Source organism: Triturus cristatus, chromosome 2_2 (genome assembly GCF_964204655.1).
Source record: "Triturus cristatus chromosome 2_2, aTriCri1.1, whole genome shotgun sequence".
Classification (NCBI taxonomy): domain Eukaryota; kingdom Metazoa; phylum Chordata; class Amphibia; order Caudata; family Salamandridae; genus Triturus; species Triturus cristatus.
Window position 1 is genome coordinate 29,421,727 of NC_140582.1, and position 22,027 is coordinate 29,443,753.

At 46.3% G+C, this 22,027-nt stretch overlaps 1 protein-coding gene across 2 annotated transcripts in view; it reads left to right on the forward strand.

Moving 5' to 3' along the window:
• PAQR3 (progestin and adipoQ receptor family member 3) overlaps positions 1-16,524 on the forward strand; it is a 341,693-nt gene extending 325,169 nt beyond the window's left edge. For both annotated transcript variants that reach the window (XM_085640956.1, XM_085640955.1), the window contains one exon: positions 14,837-16,524. Coding sequence is in view for 1 of the 2 variants with exons in the window: in XM_085640955.1 (XP_085497081.1) it covers positions 14,837-14,997 (161 nt within the window). In the remaining variant the exon portion in view is untranslated. The remainder of the gene's footprint in view (positions 1-14,836) is intronic.
• The last annotated feature ends 5,503 nt before the right edge of the window (positions 16,525-22,027 follow it).

The window sequence follows — 22,027 nt, forward strand, 5'->3', positions numbered from 1 at the left end:
AGATCTGCTCAGCAGACAGACGCAACAGATCCACGAGTGGGAACTTCACCCGCAGGTTCTTCACCCGTTCTTTCAAATGTGGGGGCATCCACAGATAGACCTCTTGCCACCCACGAAAACAAAAAATGCCCAAGCTTTGCCGCCAGATACCCACACCCATTGTCCAAAGGAAATGCGATATGGATGAACTGGTCAGGCAAATTTGCGTACGCTTTTCCACCTCTCCCACTAAGTCCATTAGTGGTGCGAAAGCTACAACAGCATTCCCTCACACTGATCCTAGTAGCTCCAACATGGGCCAGACAACCGTGGTACACCACGCTGCTGGAACTCTCGGTAGTACCACACCAAAAGCTACACCTCTCACCATGCCTCCTAACCCAGAACCATGGAGAGATCAGGCACCCGGACCCAGCTCAGCTCAACCTTGCGATCTGGCACCTGAAATCCTAGAATTCGGATACCTAAACCTTCCCCCTCACTGTATGAACGTCATCAGAGAATCTAGACGCCCTACCACTATAGCCTGCTACTCTGCCAAGCGGAAAAGATTTGTTGTTTATTGCCATAACAACACAATCAATCCTCTACACGTGTCTATACAACACATCATATGCTACTTACTCCACCTACAAAGGTGTAATCTAGCCTATACCTCCATTCGGCTACACCTAGCAGCAATTGCAGCTTACCTACAAAACAGGCAGCACCTATCACTTTTCAGAGTACCTGCCATTAAAGCCTTCATGGAAGGCCTCAAAAGAATAATTCCCCCCAGAGTACCACCCTCACCTGTGTGGAACTTAAATATCGTTCTCACAAGGCTGATGGGGCCTCCCTTCGAACCTTTGCATAAATGCGAACTGCAATTCCTCACATGGAAAACAGCTTTCTTTGTAGCCATCAATTCCCTTAGAAGGGTCAGTGAGATACAAGCACTTACCATACAAGAACCTTTTCTTCAAATGCACCAGAACAAGGTTGTTCTCCGTACCAACCCAAAATTCCTACCTAAAGTCATTTCCCCTTTTCACCTAAACCAATCTGTAGAATTACCAGTATTTTACTCGCAACCTCAGACTGTTGCAGAAAGGGCTCTACACACGCTAGATGTTAAACGAGCCTTACTTTACTATATCCAAAGAACACACCCTTTCAGAAAGACCAAACAACTGTTTGTCTCTTTCTCTCCACCACACAAGGGCAACCCCATCTCAAAATCAGGGATAGCTAGGTGGATTGTAAAATGCACCCAGATTTGCTACCACAAGGCAAAACGAACGCTATCCGTTCCCCCTAAAGCCCATTCTACACGGAAGATAGGGGCTTCCATGGCTTTTCTAGGGAACATCCCATTAGATGATATCTGCAAAGCAGCTACATGGTCAACACCGCACACTTTCACTAAACACTATTGTGTAGATGTGCAAACCAAGCAACAAGCTAGTGTGGGCCAGGCTGTACTAAAAACATTATTTCAAACCACTGCAACAGATACCGGTGGTCGCCGCTAAGGTTGGGAACTGCTATATAGTCTATGCAAAAGTGTGTAATCTGCAGCTCATATGCCTTGAACGGAATATGCTACTTACCAGTATGCATCTGTTCTTGGTATGTAGAGCTGCAGATCTACACACGCCCACCCGCCTCCCCGGCTACCTGTATCTGTTCCAGTCTATCTAATTTATATACAACACACATGGGTTTCATCACTGTTGTTACTACGCTCCATCTTTCCCTGTTGGCGAAAAACAATCTGAGGATGGAGCCGAAGCCCATGCGCAATACGATCCAAAGGAGGAGTCACCGACCTTGTGACTTCCAAAGACTTTCCAAGAGGAAAAACAAACTGCAAACATCCGGGTCAACACCAGATGGCGATCTATGCAAAAGTGTGTAGATCTGCAGCTCTACATGCCAAGAACAGATGCATACTGGTAAGTAGCATATTCCTTATCCTATGAACTAGCCTACAAGCTTTTTATGTCACTGGTTTGAACCATGCCTCCTACTGATTGGTTGGAGTCACCAGCCCCAGTCACCATGATTGGCTTAAGTTACTGCATTCACAAGTTTGATTTTAGATGCCGGAGCAAGAATATACCTGCAAATCAAACTAGGAATGTCTTTCATTTATATGGGTACATGCAGTAGTGTGACCGATATAGTTTTCTGACTCCCTAAAGATTTAATGGCCCTGAACTTCCAGTAGATTTTGCCTCTGTTTGAACAAATGAATGCAGACAGAGTTATCAAAGGGATTAAAAAATAGAGCAAACATTTTTTGGCTGCCCAGGCAGAGATGGAAATGGACGATTGACTGCTTTCTGCTGCTTGTTTAGTAGGTATTCTTAAACTGGTTTGTTGCTGCTGTGGAATACGGTTACTCTTCGATCAATACATTTGGTACTCTTAAAAAATCTATAGTTTTTCCAGTAACAAGAGCAGCTAATAGCTAAAGCTTCAAGGACCCGAAGGCAATTATAGAAAATTCTCAGTCCGAATGGGCAGACGAGCGTGAAACGAAAACACACTTTACATGTAACGGGTCTAGCATCGGCTGCTTCCTGGCCATGGAAAGAGAAAGAGGAGAGAGTCAGAGAGGCAAAGACAGAAATAAAGTGCGAACAGGGGGGAATCAGAGGGGAGGAGACAGAAAGATCTGCCGACAACAATAACAAGCACTCATCGGCTGCACTCCCAGGTCAGCACTGCATGTAGGGACCTCATGCGCGTCAATGCTCGTACCGCAGTAATAGTCCATGAGAGTGAACTTTTCAGAAAAGGTGGGACATGCACCCACCATTAGCAGGCTACGATTTTTAAATGACACACAAAAGCCAATCCAAAGCATGGGAGGAGTCAGACCCCACAAAGTACAGTCAACAGATCGCCTAACAGCGCAAGCACTGTCTAAGCTCGACCTAAAAAGCATTGAGGGGCACCAATCGGGGAGTGCCTACAGTTTTAATGTTGGTGCTGTAACCGACTTTCATGATGACATCATGTTGCATTTTCTTGTGAAAGTTACAGATTTTTCTAAAACTGTTGTGGAACACCTGACATTAAAAGTATCTTTACATTGAAACATCAAGCAAGTGTGGTACCATTTTCTTTTTACATTCTGTGGAATCATATATGACTTACCTTGAGAAGTAATGTGTGGCAATATGGTTCCTGCGCCTTCTCCCCTCCCCTCAACAGCTCTGCTCTCATCTGTAGGCTGCTGAACACTTGTGCCAGGATCTTCATCATCTGAATCTAAGTCCGAAACCGCAATGTGTAGGTCTCTCCACCTGGCAATATTGTGTAGGATGGCACATGTTGCCATTATCTTACATGCAATATCTGATAGAGACATCTAGCCGCAGAACCTCCAAACCACATTGGTCCCATTCTGTCTTGAGGGTATGTAAGCTCATTTTACAGCATTTCCCCACTCAAAGGATTTCTATCAGCAGGCAGTTGACGTGATGGAGCACCCTATGTGGGATCTCATGCATGGCTCCTTGCATGACATTTAAACATCAAGGAAGTATTACCATTTTTATGAGTGCAATTTTCCCCATGAGTGATAACTTCAATGTGTTCCAGAAAACAATGGAGGGTGCATGTTAGAGATCACCCGGCCGATATTCAGTTTGCATGCCTGATGTTACCCATGGTTGGTATGTATCACAAGGTATTGAAGCTATCCGTCTTCCGCGACAATCCCGCATCAGGCAGGCAATCCTTCGGCAAACCCTTCATTTGCCCCAGTGGGAAAAGAGCCAACTTGGCCCTGTGAACCCATAGTCTTGAAAATTCCCAAGAACTCCCGGTGGAGATTAAAAAGGAGGGGTACTAAAATATAAGGTTGACGCAGATAAACCATTGTGTCATTTGCATGTAAAGAGACCCCATACATCATATTGCCTTCCTGCTCTCTCCAACCATGCAGTACATGACGGAGCTGACAAGCCAGGGGCTCCATTGCGGGGCAAAGCTCAAGGAGGATAATGGACACCCCTGGCACGTTCCTCTTTGTAACAGGATCTCCACCAACATATAGTGTCCAGTTTGCACTCTAGCTATTGGGCTGTTGAAAAGCAGCTTAACCCACTCAAAGTGGGATCCAGAACCATCCTGTCCAATCATACTGAGTCGATGGTATGTTCCGCATCTAAAAAGGCAAGTGCATAGGGATCATTTTCCAGGTCAGGGGCATGTAGGACACGTGACACCATTACAGTATCATTAGCGTATTCTGACGCGGTATGAATCCCGATTGGTTCGTATGGATTAAGCAGGGGAGATAGAGCAACAGTCTGGGCAACAGAATATGACTGAGTAGTTTCTGATCCACATTCAGCATAGAGATCAGATGGTACGAGCCCACCACCAGGGGGTCCTTGCCTGGTTTTGGTATTAAATCTGTATGTGCTTCCCTCATTGAGTTTGGGAGGTACTCCTTCTCTAACGCCTTGGCGTAAACTGATATCAATCTGTCTGCAAGAGCCCCAGAGATGATCTCATAATATTTTGCTGGTAACCCGTCACCCCCAGGCGATTTAGCTGTTTTCAAGGCATCCACCGCCCAAACAATTCCTGTTGAGTCAGCTGTGCCCTCAGCTGGTTACAATCCTCCATGATTCTCGCTGTCTGCAATGTACCATCCGGGCCAAAAAGGATACGTTCCTGCTTCGTTGATTCTGGAGAACCAATCTGCTGCTGTGCTGGCTTGCAGTTCCACGCCGATTGTTGCATCCCACAAAGTTGTGGCTCTCTTCATTCAGATGTTCGTTCTCCTTGACCCATACCCAGCGACTCGAGCCATGCCACTGCCTCCTTCTGGGAGTCGTAAATATGGACTTTCCCTTCATGTTGAACCGGGAGCCTGGCCGGAAACGTTAGACTGTACTTGATGTTGTGCTCTCGTAGCTGCCTCTTTACGGACAAAAAGGTGTTCCAAAGATCCTGGACTCTTTTGGTATAGTCTGAATGAATTTGTATCTGCTTATCCTCATAGTGTGGGGGGGGCTGTGTGCATGAACATGTTCGAGGATTATATTGCGATCCCTGTAATTTAACAGGTAGACTTTAATTGCTCTCATGGGTGCCCCTGGGTGGGGGCCCCCGTCAGTTCCCTATGAGCAGGCTCTATAGAAAAGAGGCACCTGGGTTTCAGTGTGTTAACGATTAAATCCTCCAGGAAGAGCTCTGCAGAGGGGCCCTCCGCTTGCTCCGGAAATCCTAGGAAGCGTAAGTTGTTCCTCCTCGCGCAGCCCTACACGTCTTCCACACAGCCTTCCACGTGTGTTGCACTACATTTAAGTCCAGCAACGGCAGCCTGCAAGTCTTTGATTTCCATTTTAAGAGTGGCAACGTCCTCTTTAGTGGTTTTTGTGAGAAGGTGGCCGGATATATGCTGTCCACTAGTTCTAGTGGGCACCTTGTATCAGTCCAAACAACCCTTTATGGTGAATGGTTAAAGACAACCCTATGTGAAAGCTATCCTAGTGGTAGCTATGGAGAGCAGCCTTCAGGCTAAGTCTTGAAGGAATGTAAAGCAGCTTGTTTTACCAGTCTGTAATCTCTTGAATGATCAAATGAAAGAACAACCACACCAGGTATATATTTAAAATATATGTATTTAGGTTAACACAAACCCCTCTAGTCTCTTTATGAGACTGGAGGTCGAAGTACTTTAGTTACAAGTGATTAAGCATCAGTAAAAGCACAAATACACGTTTGGACCCTAGGGGCGTACCAGACCATATACCAAAAAAGTGGTATAAGAATCACGACTGGAATAGGCACTAGGCCTATTGCCTCTAGAATCGCTGGGACCCCAAGGAACCACCCAAGGTAGTGACACAGGGGACCCACGGGAGCTGTATGCAGTGTGAAAATACAACTGCGGGTTCCTATTATCTTCTATGGGCAATGTCGCGGTTGGAAATTTAAAGATTAGGGACACTTCTAATCGAGTCTGGACCAAACCCTTTTGGACTTAAGAAGTTCTAGGGCTAGCACCCACGAGAGCACCGGAGTACTCGAGTTAACTCACCCAGGGAAGCCGGGTGCATAGGTGTCTTTTGGTGTCGGGTCGCGTTGAAGATTTCTATGGAAGCCTGCAAAGAACTGCTGCTGCCGGGAAGAGGAGAAGTGTCCGATGAGATCCAAGCCTGGATCTAGGATGTAAGGAACCTGAAAGCAGAGGGGACAAAGTCTGGGTCACTAGCCAGTGACCGAGGGCAGGATGGACCAATGCCCAAAGATGTCGGGTGCTTCAGGTGAGTTGATGGGTGTCTTGACTCTTCAGCCACGAGGTCCAGGAGGCGTCAACGAAGTCCATGAGCCGGATTCGAGCTGTCCCACGAAGTCTGTCGAGTGCTGCGGTGTCGGCGACCAGAAAGGACCCAACAAGCCTTGGCAACAGCAAGTCACTGGAAATCAGAGAAAGGACTGAGGTGCAGACCAGCAAGGTCTTAGGGACTCACCCAGCGAGGGTAAGTCAGGGCACGTCTGGAGCAACCAGGTAAGCCCAATCAGAAAAGGAGTCGCCTTCGTGGGGACCTGCTAGCCAACGGGCTTGTGATCGCGAAGGAGCCTCGAGCGATCGCGCTTGAAGCTGGCCCACGGGTCACTCGTGGAGTGGAGGCCAACAATCTTCGGTGCAGGAGGTGCTCAAGGCTGGGGCTACTCAGAGCCCAAAGCACAACATCGAGGAGGACCAAGAAGATAGTGTCGCTGCAAAAGTTCATGGTGTCCAGGGGTCACGGTTCCACGTCACCCACGATAGCTACGGGCCTCAGCTTTGCTGTGAACTCAGGGTAGCCTCGGGGAAGTCTGGAAATCCACCTTTGGGGATGGAGAGACTTTGGCGTCCGGCGGGAGCTTCAGAATTGCAGACCGGTCAGTTGTTTCTTTGGTGCCTGCCAAGCAGGGGAGTCACTCCTTGACCCCAAGGGAGATTTCTTCAGTCTTCTAGTCAGGATAGAACGTCGAAGGTCCAGGATGTACGTTGCAGAGTTTCGTCCAGGGTAATCTAAAGTCCTAGGGGCTGGATTCCTATACTTATAGTAAGTTTAGGGGATGGACTAACTCTAAGGCCCCACCTCTGGGTGGGCCAGGAAAGAGGGGTGGTTACACCCATTTCCTTTGTCCAGTTTCGCGCCAGAGCAGGGGCAGGTAGCCCCTGCAACCGGTTTGAACTGGAGTATGCACAGGGACACCAAGTGTGCCCCAAGGGCAGGACTTCAAAACACCAGAGTGCTCCAGCCCAGCCCCAATACACATCAGCCTGTCTGGGGAGGTCCTCGACAGGAAACCTATTGTCCAGGCCTCCCCTGCCGGAGTTTCGGTCAGCAGCCGGAGGCCAGACCCAGGTCTGTGGCAGAGGCATCCATTTTGTGATGCCAGGGCTCAGGAAAGTCCTACCGGGTTTAGCCAGTGTGAACATGTCTCTCCCTCTAGAAGGGTGGAATGCTACCCCTGCCGCCAGGACTGGCGGGGGGGTAGTATTCCTAAGTGTTTGACACCAAACACGACATGTTTTGACAGGCTGTGGTCCTGATTAGCAGGGCCACAGCCAGACTAAGGTCGAAAAACAGTGAAACACCAGCAAAAAGTGGGGGTACCCATGTGAAGCAGCTCCTACTCTCCTACAGTTTTGACCTTTTCAGCTACCTTGTGGAGGTCCAGCTGCACGAGATTTATGTCCATAGACATCGTTTCCATTTTGGATTCCAGTGCATGTCTGGAGCCCTGTATCGCAGCCAAGATCTCAGCCTTATCTGGTGTGGTCCTCGTGGGCTCTTGGGCTGTCCTAGGTCCCTACCCTTTCTCTTGAGGGCCAGGGACCGTATACTGCGTTATAGTTTTGGCTTGCACTGCCTTGGAGCCTTTGTCCTTCACCATTTTGAAGTCAGTGGGCCCAAGTAATCACTCGAGCTGATCCACTCCTGCCGTGCCCCCACCCCAACTCACCACATATACTTAAGGCACCCCACAGCCTCGCTCTGGCGTCCCACCAACAGGGTAGGCTGTTGCATCAGTAAATATTTTGTGCAAGCAGAAAAGATTGCCCTCAAGGCAACTCCAATGGTCCCGGTGGTGCCATAGGGTACCTAGTATTTTCTACAAGCCCCAGCAGCGCCATAGGTGCCCTAACATTCCCCACCGGCCTTCCCACAGGACCATCTCAGACACTCATCTCTCCTGTACATTGAGGAGAACCAACCCACAGAACTCCACCAGGACCAATTTCATACAAGCAAGGGCTCCAGCATCCACCAGGCTCCCCACTGCCTTCACCTTCCAACGGTCAAGCACAGGTGGCAGGCCACGCCGCAGGCGCCATCTAGAGAAATGAGAGTCCGCCTCCAGATGAACCTCAGTCCCAACACCAATCCAGGCCCCAGTAGCTCTGTCCACCCGCCAGAAAACACTGCCCCAAACTGGTCACAGAGGATGACTCCTCATTTCCAGACAATGTGTAAGTTTAAACAGTGTCACAGCCGCTCTGCTTCACAGTATTCGGCTGTTTCGGGCTATATCAGTGGCAACCGGGGTGGAAGCAGGCTCAAGTTTCAATCATTACCGGGGGGCATCCACTCCTCCCCCAAGGATAGGCCTGTTCTAGCTGGTACAGGGGCACCTTCTCAGGGCAGAGTGCCACCATCCTCTTTTGGCGCTCCGCACGTTTAAACCCCACATGGGCTGTCTCCTCTGCTCCTCCGTTGCAGCTTACCCTTAACCTTGTCTGCGCTCCCTGCCACAGCTTTTTAGTACTTTACATATAGGAGGCCTCAAGCCCTTGTCAAGCCCCCAATATGAGCTCACCACAGCAAGGCAGCACTGACAGCCCCCGGGTAACGCCGACCACCGGGAGTGCCACTCCGCCACAGGCTGCACTCTCAGGCCTGTCGCAGGAGTCCTCCGCCATCCTGTTTCAAGTTGCGGAGTGCAATCTGTAGAAGAAATCAGGATGCTGGGGTGCAGTGCCTCACTCCGCTGGCACTCATCTTCGTCAGTGCCACAAGATTATGCAGGATTATAGCCTTTATAGTGGGAGCCGCAGCGGGGCACATCTACTTTGCCATCTTGGTTGGCCACGCCCCCTCACATTTGTCGGTTGCCAGCAAAACCTTCCAACTGTCGGCCGTTTGTTTGAACGCAGACATCTGCCTGATGCTTGTATCTGACCATCCCTTCTAGGATGGTTCTCGAGTTTTCAAAGACAGAACATGAAGTTTCACCACACCTAGTGACCTGTGTCACAATAGAACTCTGTAAATGCCAGAGACTGTCTCCTGGTTTAAGTCTTCGTGAAGTGGTAGAACGTGAAGTGCAAACATAATGTTTACCTTGGCAGACAAAGTACACATTGACAGACTCTTGATTTTGGTTTTTATCTGATTTAAAAAACACGTCTCCCGAACACGTCTCCCTGCTTATATAATGGCTTACTGTGGGGTTAGTCCAGGAAGTCTTACGCCACAAATTTCAGGCTCTTTTGGTCAAAGTGAGGGTTCCGGCATCTGAAAAAGGGACTGGTTGTTATTCCTGATACTTCCTGGTGCCGAAGAATAGCGCAGGCATCCATCCTATTCTAGGCCTTTGGCCTCTCATGCCTTTCTGTGCAAAGACAAATTCAAGATGTTCACTTGATGGCCCAGGTACTTTCTGCCTTGGATTTTGGGTACTGGATGTTGGATCTGCAGGACGCCTTTTTCACATCCCTGCCTACAGGCCCCCAAGTGCTACCTGTGGTTGAAGGTGAGTCACAAACACTTTCAGTGTGTCGTGCTCCCTTTCGGCCTCACCAGTGCTCCTCAGGTGTTCATAAAGATGATGATGGTGGTGGTCACTACACATCTGCGAGGAAGAGAGGGACCAGTCTTCCTCCTCCCTCAGTGGCTGGCCATTTAAGGTGAGTTTGCCACAGTCGGTCACGGACTGCTTTCAAGTAATGGAGAACCTCTTGACATTGTTGGAGTTCTTGATCAACCTGCTGAAGTCACATGAAACTCCTTTGCAGAGGCTCCCCTTCATTGGAGCATCCTGGATATGGTGCACTATCAAGCTTTTCTTCCAGACCCCCAAGTCCAGGACATTTGGGCTATAACACCAATGTTCCATCCTCTGCCCTGGGTCTCAGTGTGATGGTTCTGACGCTCCTGGGCCTATTTGCTTCCTGCATCCTGCTCGCATATCATGCCAGATGGCACATGCGACATTGCAGTGGGACCTGAGGTGTTAGTGGGCACAGCACCGAGGAACCCTGTTTGATTCCTTCCAGGTATCGGGGAGACTGCAAAAGATATGTAGTGATGGCTGCTCAATCGCAATTGGACTAGCGGTAGACCCCTCTCCCTACCCCTACCCAACCCAGAACTGACGGTGGAGACGGACGCATCACTACTGGGTTGGAAATATCATCTTAACGAGGTGGAGATGGGAGGCCTCCAGTGTCTGGCAAAGTCCGCCTCCACTTAAACCTGTTGGAGCTACATGTGGTTCTCATGGACAACACCACTGCCATGTGGTACTGCAACAAGGAGGGCAGGTCGGGTCCAGGGTCCTGTGCCGTGGCGGGATCTTTAAATGGCAGTGCAGACAAGCTCAGTCAGCAAAACCTAGTGTATTACAAATGGCAATTACATCTTAAGCTGGCACAGAGCATCTTTTGACTGTTGGGAAGAACCCTAGCTAGATCTATTTGGCACCACTGAGAACACCTAGTGTCAGCACTTTTGTACACTGGATTTCCCAATAAATCTCTCTCTCTGAGATGCATTCCATTTAGAGTGGAGCATTCCTACTGCTGCTTCTCCCCCCCCGACTTTTGAAGAAGATCAGGAACGACTAGGCCCAAGTCATCCTAGTGGCGCCAGATTGAAACAGGAGAATGTAGTACCGGAATTTGTGGTCCTGGGCAATTGCTCCCTTATCAGGCTTTCACTATGGGAGGACTTCCTTTTGCTAGAGTAGAGCAGAGTCTTGCACCCAAGCCTGTGCATCCACAACTCCATGCGTGGGGATTGAGTGGTTGCAGTTGAGTTTTTTTGATTTTCCTCCTGATGGTATTGATTTCATTTTAGCAGCCAGGTACCCTTCTATGAAATCTGTATATGCAGTGCACTGGGACAAGCTTGTGGAATTGTGTGGTACCTCGCAGTTGTAGTCCTTTCAGGTGCACTGTCGGAAGTGGTGTTCACTTGTTTTTGGCCAAGTGAGGCGACACACTTGGAACAGTTAAAGGTTACCTGTTGTCTCTTTCAGCATTGTTACCTTTACTGGACCAGCAAGTCACCAATTGTGATGCATTTTATAAAACGTTTGTAGCATGTTTCCACAAATACTCTTAGTAATACCCCAGTGGGACTTGAATTTAGTCTGCATCTTTCTGATGTGTACCCCTTTTGAACCAATGCACAGTTGTTTGTTGCACCTCCTCACCTTAAAAACAGTCTTCCTGGTGGTGATAATGTCTACAATCCAGGTGAGTGAACTTCAGGCCCTCCCTGTTCAGCCTTCTTACAGCACCTTTCCCCCAAACAAACTGGTTCTTAGTACTCGAGCTTCATTCCTGCCGAAGATGGGGACACCTTGCTTCCTCGGACAAGCCATCGCTCATCCGCCATTCTTTGCTCCCCCCACACACCCCCTGAAAGAGGAAGAGAGGCAACATAAGTTTGACCCCAAAAAGAGCACTGAGCTTCTACATCGATCATACCAAAGAATGAGTGGGCGATGTGCTCTTGTGGGTTTCTCTGAGGCAAAGAAGTGCAAGACGCTGCAGAAATCGACCATCTCTCGATTGATAACCCTTTGCATTAAGATCTATTATGCATTGGTTAACAAGCTGCCTCTAGAAGGCCTATGGGCTCACTCTACCAGAGACAAAGCTGCTTCCACTGCATTGGCATGTGGCGTGCCTGTCATGACTATCTGTCAGGGAACTGCGTGGGGATCAGTGCATATGTTTACGAAACATTACTGCTTCGACAGGTCAGTAGAGGTGGGCATTTTGCTAACCCGATTCTGCAGGACCTTTCAGTATGAGCCATTCCACAGATCTACCACCTTGGGAGGTTCTGCTTTGGTTTTCATTCAAAAGGTGGGGAATCTGCTCTTAGAAGTATCCATCAGAAGAACAAGATACTGATTTTTGATAGTCTTTCTGGTAGATAATCTACCTAACCACAGATCTCTAACCACCCGCCCCATGTGCATCATGGTCTCTTCGATCTAATAAGATCCCAATCTAGGAATCTGAACACTGGTTCGTTCAGTTGGCCCCATCTTGGTGCACAGAAGAGTTCCTGAAAGAAACTGATGTCAGCGTACATGGGTGGCACTTATATGCGGCTCTGCTCCGGAACAGCGTTGATGCGGAGTTGCATGGCTCCAGTTGCTGGTGTGCAGGAGCACTGCTTTGAATTTCCCGGTTCCGGTCTGGCCCTTGGGCATATTGTCAAGGAGAGGACTCTGCAGTTAGATAGAGTTTTCACCGATAGGAGCGTTATCAAAGGTAAGTAATTTCTCCTTTAATATCTTACATTTTTCAGTTATCACTTACCTTTTCCACTCTGGAGCAATATGCAACTGCCATTGAACATTTTGTTTCCTAAATTACTTGGTGGACTCAGCTGGGTTTCACAGACCATATTTAATGTCTGGATAGGAAAAGATTCATTTACACAGTACACGATTATGTACTTAAGTGGTTACTGCCCTTGCTGTAGAAATGTGTGTGCATCATGAAGGTTATAGATTTACAACCCTATATTCAAACTTTACCAAGGGAATCTGATATAGTTCTTTGGGTGAACTGGTACGACCTGATTAAACTATAGCGATTCGCAGTTTCAGAGTTGGCTGGACCAGAAAATTGCTTCTCAAAGTCGATCATGAAAAAAAACCAGATGGACATCTGATACTTGTGCTGACCCACCCCTATTGATTTCACCCTTAATTAATAGCTTTCTAGGTTCATGGTTACCAAAGCCCTCATTTTCATTAGCAATGAGCACTGAAGTAAATCGTACCTTTTAGCATAATTTCACCTAAGCGACTGTGGACCTACTGTGTGTGTTTTATGTGGATTGGTAGAGCTGCTTGTGCGTGGCGAGTAAGTAAAATTCACTCTGAACCTATGAGAAAAAAACTTGTTCTAGGTCTTCATTTGCCCTCGACCTGTTTAACCTAAAATTGCCTAAATAATCTGCATATAATGGGCATATGAATCCAAAAGGTGTAGTTGTTCTTTCAAATTAGCAGCGACTGTGGACATTGAGCTGTACACACTAGTTTCGCTGTCAGTTGCCTTCTAAATAGCTAGTAGCGGGAGCGGCAAGAGTAAGACATTTCAAGAAGGCTTGCACAAGGTTAGAGCATAGAGGCAGCTTGAGATTGAGTATGGAGTGGTTTACTATCGGCCATGATGCTACTTCTGGCCAAACGTCGCATCGCAATACTTTGGGGTTCATCCAGGGCACCCAAAGCCGACGCCTGGGTACATGATATCACATATTGTCAGGAGATGCTGACGACATATTGGGACCTAATGCTCATGGCCTCATGGCCCAAGGACATATGGGCCCTGTTCGTGACATGGGCTGGGACCCACGCAGCGGCAACAACCTCTCAACCCCTAGTCCCTTTGTCGCCTCTCTCCAGACCTTGACTTTACATCTGAGCCCATGGAGAGCAGGGTAACACATCTAAAATACTTTACCACACCCAGACACTAGGATTGACCCCCGTAGGCGACCCGACATATGGAAGTGCACACGCACCCTTGGGTAAATTCAACACATGTAGGCTGGGATAAGGAACTTGGATCAGGATGTATACTGCCAAAACTTTACGATGTGTAAAGATGTCATGCATAAATGCCTGCTGTCGACTGTGAAAGTACTAGCCTGTTAACATACTCCTGTTTTGCTGCAATTACGTACTGCCCTCTACACGTTCATATTACTGTATGATTCAAATCTATAAATAAAAAATATTATCAAACTTGCTCGTGCATCGGTAAAATTGGCAGATGGACAATTATGACAAAAATGGCATGAGGAGAAAATGCAGTGTACCAAATTATGTATGCCCTTTTTACCTTCCTCAGCATAAGAATTCTGTAATGCTCTTACAACAGGAGGAGCCAAATACCAGTTCATCTAAACTTGAAACGTGTGGTGTTAATCTTTCTCTATGTTCTTCTGATGTGGCTGCATGCTCTAGACTCAATCAGCAAGCTATATCTCTGAACCATCATTCGAACAATGATGAGATCACTACTAGGTGTGGTAATGTGTCCAAGAAACCAGGATATTTGATATGTAAAAATGTATGAGTATTCTTTTCTATATAAGGTTGTTTTTATTTCCAATTCTATTGTTTTATTGATATTTCTTAGGAAGGGAGAGGGTGTATCCTCATACATGTACTCCTCCTTATTTACATTACCTGGTATGATTTGTATTCTCGTGTGCTCTTCCTTCTCATGTGCATTGCTTTACATGGTAGCAAGTCATGTAGAATGTTCTTATGCTGGCGCTCTGACATTCTGCTGCATGCATGCGTTCTAGCTCTAGAACTTGGAGGGATTAGGCAGTTGGGAACTGAAGCTGAACTGCATGGATGTAGCTGGGGGCTCGCATTACTTGCTCAACCTTTACAATAAGTACAAACCTGTATTGATAAAAAAAAAAGTATGTAGTTGTTTCAGGCATGGGAATAGACAGAAAGTACTGGCAGGTCTAACCAGCTATCATTAGCTATGAAGATGTTATCGCTTATTTGCATGTGATGTTAAATTGCCAAAACTTTCTTTTTCATTTATCAGGTTTCTGTCAGCAAAACAAAGGTTTCCTTTCGGTGATCGCACAAGCAACTCAGACAAAGCTTATACTAAGAGACCCAGTGGAGACTCCTGACAAAGCTGGCGTGGTTCACCTGGAAAAAAAGACTGGCGGCGTGCCTGCCATGCAGACCTTTCCCACCTGACAGTTTCCAATCAGTATATGCCTTGCAATAAAATCGGGGTACACTTGCTTCCATACAGGAGCACTATAAGAACCGTGTTGCTGATTTGGCTCCAGTATATGAAAGTGGAATGACAATGTGATGAAGCTCAAGAAGGTGGTATGCCATGATCGTTTGGCCAATCACCAGCACATCTTTCTTCTATGCTTCTTAACATTTGACACTTTGAAGACCCATTGAATTTTTGCCATTGCTTTTAAGGCTCACGTACATGGGTAATGTATTGGCTTGCTGTCTTACGTGCTTGTCTAAACTGAATGATCAGAGTGAATGAGCACTATCTTGGTTCCGTGCCTTTTCTCCTCTTACCTCGGCTCTTGAACTTGCCTGTATTTTGCCTCTTACACATGGTCTAAACTCTGGCATTGTTTTCTTGTATCCCCCAGTTCATTCTGCACATTGCTTTTGTTCTTCTGATTTCTGCACTTTCTCTTGTGACCTAGGCTTTTAACGTACTGGGGTTAAAGACTCGTGCCTGGACTAATTTAATATTTCCAGTATTGGAATATGGTACATTGACTGACAAAAACTCTTAAAACACAGTCTGTGTATTCTGCTATTGAAATACCTTTATGCACATTCTGTGATAAGCAGCTAAGTGCGTTCCAGAGGCACCCATTTCAATTCCGATAGTAAAAGACTTCTCTCACACCATCCTTTTCATGGGGTCCATTCCTTTCTTGGGGTACTTTTGTTGATAATATCTGGCATGGCTGTCTACATATAGTCAGCGCGGCAAAAATACAGTATTAAATCCGGTGTTCCAAATTAGGTCTAAGAGGCCCAGATCCATGCCAGATTTTCAGCATACCCACTATGTACTTGATTTCCGTTTAAACTGATTGTACATTTATCATATTGGAACCCCTTATTCTGGCATGGATCTAGGTTCTAAAGAACACCCTCAACATTCACCCCCACGTGCAGCTCCTTTGGACACCACTAATCTGTGGATGTTCTAGTCTGCAACAATAACTGAAATCCTACTGACCCACTCACACTCTTCGTTCTAGCAACCGGAACCTCTGTAAGGACCCCAGGATTAAAAAAGCAGGCCAGAGCAGTTATTCATTTTCTGATCTGAAACACGCTGCCCTATTCTCCGAGAAGCTGTCATTATTTGACCACCTCACGTAAAAGTCTTAAAACATTGCTGTTCATCTGGTTCTTTCTGGCTTGTGACCTACCTCTGTCTAGTGCTGGGAAACCCTTTTGGGTTGCTATGCACTATATAAGACCGTACAATAATAATTTGTGATGTTGTAATAGTTTGATTAATCTGAAATATTGTGTTTTCAGTATTGTAAATTAATATTGAATTCTAGCATGCCTCCTAGCAGTGGTAAACTGTTGCCTTTGGTTTTATTGACCTGTGAACATGTATCTTGCATGGGACAAACCTTTTATATATTTTTATCTTTGTTTTTCACCGAGCTCAACCCTGAAGGGTTAAAAGGCATCAATAAAGAAAAATGCTCTGTTCACAAACACCGTCTTTAAATGCATCAACAAGCCTGTGTGTCAAGTTGTAGTGGTATGCAGCACAATATTATAAATGTTAAAGTTTGACCCAGCGGTTTTGGAACATTACATCATCATTGTTGACCTCTGGCTGGAGAGAAGCCTCATGTTACTTTTCTGCACAAGAGACATTGATATGGAAACTAGATTCTAATGGACACTTGCCACCTTAATTCAACCCTTTCCCCTGCGTTAAGACTGAATCTGAAACATTTCCAAGCAATTCTGAGTGGCGGGCACTAGTTGGCTCGACCTTGTGGTTATGATTAAAATAAAAAGGCTATTGAAATTCAGATTTTATGGTTAGTGCCTCAATCCATAACTCGCACCACAGCCTTGCAAATCTTAAATCGCAAACCAAATGCAATACTTACTACTTTACAATATTAATACCAATAAAAAACACCTAAAAGCAAAATGTAACAAGTCATAACTCAACCTATACATAATACTACTTTAATAAATGCCTCTTTCAAAATGGTAAAGGTAATGTGAAATGTCACATTCAGCGTTAGGTTATGAGCATGGCAGTCGGAAACCCCCTCAAATCTGCCTGCTATGGTATGTATACCATAACTCACTCCATCCACGATCAGCAAAGTGGTTTAATAAGCATACAAGGCAATTTAAGTGATGCTGGGTGTTGCATACCATAACCTAGGAATTTCAAGGATTTTCTGGGTTATAATCTTTGAACCACAACTTATCTCTCTGTATTTCAGTAAATATGTGTATGTATATTTTAATGAAAAAAAACCAAAGGTTAAATTGAAACTCAAAAGCAACTTAAATTAACCAGTTACAGTTTACTGAGCAAAGTATAACTTGCAGAGGGGCGTGGCCAAGATGACGGCAGCACTAGACATTCATTAAGAAACTTCCTGGCCAGCCCATGAAACATCCTTCGGTTCTCCTGACTATCCTTTAGCTACCGGCCTAGATGGACATCTCCCACAGCAATTAGGGGGGGCTGCTGGATCACCTGGGCTTGTTGCCTTCACCTGCCTCGGCTGAAGTGTGCCTCCAGCCCGTGGCTTCCCCTGATCAAGTGCCCCTGTGTACTGTTGGAACCGTCCTGGGGCGCGGGTTCAGACGGCAACTCTTGGGGAAAGCTGTTCTCCCCTGCCTGGGTTGCTGGGCCCGAGTTGCTGCAGCGGGTGGCAAAGCACCTGGAAGCCTGCCTGCCTGCCCTGAACCCTGCTCCAACATGGTTCTTCAACCGCTGGCTCAAGCTCCTTCCGTAACACCGGGCACCGCCTGCCGCGCAGGGGGCACCCGCGGCCTGCTCCCTCACATCTGTGCAGTAGAAGCGGATGTAACCTATTAGCAATCAGTTTTGCGAGGCATTTTACCTCAACGTTAATTAAAGAGCGAGGTCTATATGAGTCACAAAGATTTATTTGCTTATCAGGTTTTAGAAGGGAGATGATCGCTGCCTCCCGCATTGTTGGTGGCAGTGATCCACACTCTAACGATTCTTGGTATACTTCTAGCAATCGGGCGCTAGCTCTTCTGCGTATGTCTTTAGAAAGAGGTCGTCAACCCATCTAGCCCAGGTGCCTTCTCTCCTGGCAAGCTACTGCCGAGAAAGGTTTGTCTAGTTAGGCCCTATGGGCTTTGCTGAGCCAAAGCAGTTCAATGGAGTCTAAATATGTGCCTAGCTCAGGGTGAGGTGTGCTTTGCGTGGCAGAGTATAATGAGGGCTAGAATCTGGTAAGATGCTTATGTGTGGCTAGTTGTCCTCTGATGGGAGTTAAATCTTCATCGAGTAGCTCAGCTATGAAAGTTGAGGATGTGTGTTGTTTGAGTGCATTAGCGAGGGTTTTGCCCGGCCTAACACCTTCGCCGTAGCTGCACACTCTCGCGTTTTCCCCCAGGAAGCGGGGCTCTCTTTCTGCCTCCACCTAGAACTTTGAAATTTTCTCCCGTAAGGATGCAAGATGTATGGATGTTCTTGACTGATAAATAAGCTATTCTGTGGATCTATTGTCATGTTCCAACTTAGATAATGTTGCTCATATGAACTTTAAAACCACTGATTGCTTAGAGATACATGCACCACTAATAATTGCCTTAAAGGTCTCCCACAAGGTGGAGGGGGAGTCCACCGACCCTTCATTTGTGGAAAAGAACTGGGTGATTTCAATTCCGATCTCCTCTTTAAATGCAGCATCTAAAAGAGCGTGTGGTGGGAGGTGCCAGCTAAATGCACGGGGCAATGTTTGTGGCTCCGCACAGCGCATTGTGACCGGGGCATGGTCAGATAACGTGCAAGGCAGGTGCAGAATGTCTGTGGTCCAGGATGCAATGTCACATGTAACCAGCCAATAATCCAGTCTGGACCAGGCACTGTGAAGTGATGCATGTGCCCTCCCTAGCTTGCGGATTTCTGCTACGCCAGATATCAATAGGACTATGGTCCAGTATAATGGTGTTTAGTTGCTGAGCTGCCCTTGTGTGTGGGCAGCGAGTGGCTCCGACCCTGTCCCATTCATTTTTTAGAGTGGCATTAAATCGCCGTCCCAAACAACTGTGTCGTCTCCCGTTGCCAGTGCCTTAGCCCACACAATGAGAAAAAATTGTGGGTTATCCACATATGGACCATATATAGCCACTAAGGTAACCTATGTGGACATTAGTGTACCATTTAAAATAACGTAACGCCCGTTGGGGTCGATCAGCACCGAAACTCCTCTTGCATATTTGGAGTACGTGGCCAAGTGTATCTCCCCCGAGTATCTGTTGTGAAATTTGGGGTCAGTGCCACATTTTAAAAGTGAGTCTCTTGCAAGAAATATACATCTGTGCGGTGTCGGATTAAGTATGTATGTATTAATCTCGAATTTCTAAAATCATTGAGCCCTCTAATGTTCCAGGTAAGGAATTTAGCCTCAGTCATGTTACAGCGGGTGTGTTATATAGTGTGTTACTTGTGTAGAAAAGGTGCACATTGGAGCAAAAATCCAGACAGATGTCTTTTCGAGCATAACCTTGGAATTCAAATATGATTGTTAAAAGGCTGTGAAATAAAGCAAGATGTGGTCTACTGTAAGCATATTCAGTATGGTTAACTACTGTATGTCTGAGAATACTGTGAACACCCCATCCCACCCACCACCCACACCAACCTCCCAATTAGGTTGTGACATTTTACCCCCCCCCCCTTTGCAAGCCCCGTTTAACAAGAAAGCAAAAACACATCGGAGATCTACCTTTGTAGCTTAGGACGCTGGCATAAACCTGCCTGTTGGCAGGGTGGCCAGGCTGTAACAGTTTGTAAGGAATCCGCCAAATATAAAACTTGTGTCATTATAGAGCCAGGGGGAGTAAATAACCACTGACTTGGCAGTACTAGTAACCAGGGTTGTCATGCTATGTAAAATTGCATACAAGGCTCAGTAGCACAACTCACGAAAACAGGATAAGCATGTCCACCATTTTCGCTCAGATTCTGTTCTGATTCAGTTTGGTGTGAGGAGCGAAGAGTTGACTTTTTGGTGCAGATATGCTTGGTGTACTTTAGGGCTGCCTTGGTTTCAGTGAAGAAATGCGATTGCCCATTGTATGTTATTTTTAGCTTGGCCGGGTACAGCATGGAATACGGAATGGAGGCGTTTTGTAGGTTGTGTTTCGCCGGTGCGAATTCTCTGCGTGTGGCTTGCACCGAGGGAATGTAGTCTGGGAAAAAGGAGAGGGAGTTCCCCATGTGTGTTATAGGGCTCTTGTCTCTGGCTGCTCTGAGAATCACATCTCTGTCTCTATAATTCAGAAGTCGCATGAATATAGGACGAGGTGCAGTACCCACCGGTGGTCTGGGACCCAGTGAACGGTGGGCACGTTCAACGATCATCACGGACGAAAGTGCCAGTCCAAACAGTTCGCGTAGTAGGTTCTCTATATATGGTTCCATTTTTGGGATGGCAGTGGACTCTGGCAGACCAATAATTCAGAGGTTATTGTGCCATGAGTGCGCTTCTATGTCCTCGTTCTTTGCTTTAATTACCGACAGTACCTCTTCCATATTGAGTAGTAGTACCCTAGATTCGGCTTGGAAGTTGTGGGTGTCTGAAATTCTGTTCTCCAGGGTATCTAGGCAGACTTCATGAGCATCTACTCGCTTTTTAACCTTGTCTAGGCTCAAGATAAGCACATCAATCTTATTGTCAATGGTTTTAATGCTTGAGGCACATAGAGCAATATGGTGCGCAAGTCCTCTTGATGTTCCCCAGAGTCTCTGGCGCCAAGATCAGTGTCCGGCTCCAATCCTGCGTCTGTCATGCGGGTTTGGCACTTGTTATCGAATGGGAGTTTAGATTGTCTAGGGTCGGTCTTCCCCATTGTACCAGGCAGCTCACGAGAGCTCAGGGTGATCCAGCTGTAAACCAGCCTCAAATACTCTAATACCATATACTCACCTGGGCCCATAAACACATTCACACTCACTCAGGCCAGTTAATACCCACTGGAGTCAATTTATATTTTTTTCTTTCTGAGATTAGTTATTTATCATTCCTAACTAACCTTTCACTGATCAAAAAGTTCTTTCCTCTGGTCGATGGACTATTAGTTGAACTAGTTGATGGTAAAATGACATATATTAAAATTCTTTCTGCAATATAAATGACCACAGACTCTGGAAATTTTTAAATGCTTTATCTAAATTAATTTTAGGTGAGCCAAACTCAAAGTACAGTACAATCTCCGTCTCCCAAAGAATGAAAATTCAATTAGCAAGAATTTACAATGACGATACTCAGAAAAGAGAGGCTAGAGAGAGCAGTACAATTGCGAATACACAGACATATATTTACCTAAATTGGTGTGAAACCAAACCTTTGGCCGAGGAGCTGGGAAGGGTCCCTTGGGGAAAGGTCAGGAGACAAAGGCTTCAGGATTCAGGACAGGTTTCAGGACAGGATAAGGTGACCTCTTCTAGATCCGACGCCTGTGTCGCACCCCTCTCTGTCACTATCTTCCTCCTCGATTTTTCTGCGATCTTCTTCTAATTTATTTGGCTTAGATCAATAATTCTGCACTTCGATTCTTCTTCAGCATTTGTTCATCAATTCGACAGCATCCCGAGCTCTGCAGCATTCAGCAAATCTCAGTCTAACTGACTAACTAAAGTTACCTCAATTATACCCTTCTAAAGTCATGTACCACCCATTAATGTTTCAGTTTCATAAAACTCCTAATTCTAAGGTAGACAGGCAAAGGAGATGATCGTCACACCATACTAAATTTTCAATAACGTCTTTCAGTTTATTGTTAAATGATCCCGCCCCTTAATTTTTATTCATAAATCTTTATTCCCACCCGCATTCACATCTTTATCAAACACAAAGTTTACACTTCATATAATTTTCCTCCCTTTCACAGGACATCATACTGGTTCCCAGGGTATGTTACTGTTCTCGTCCTTGGATAGCGTTCAAAGGATTACATCGCGGCTTCTGGCTCACTTTGACTG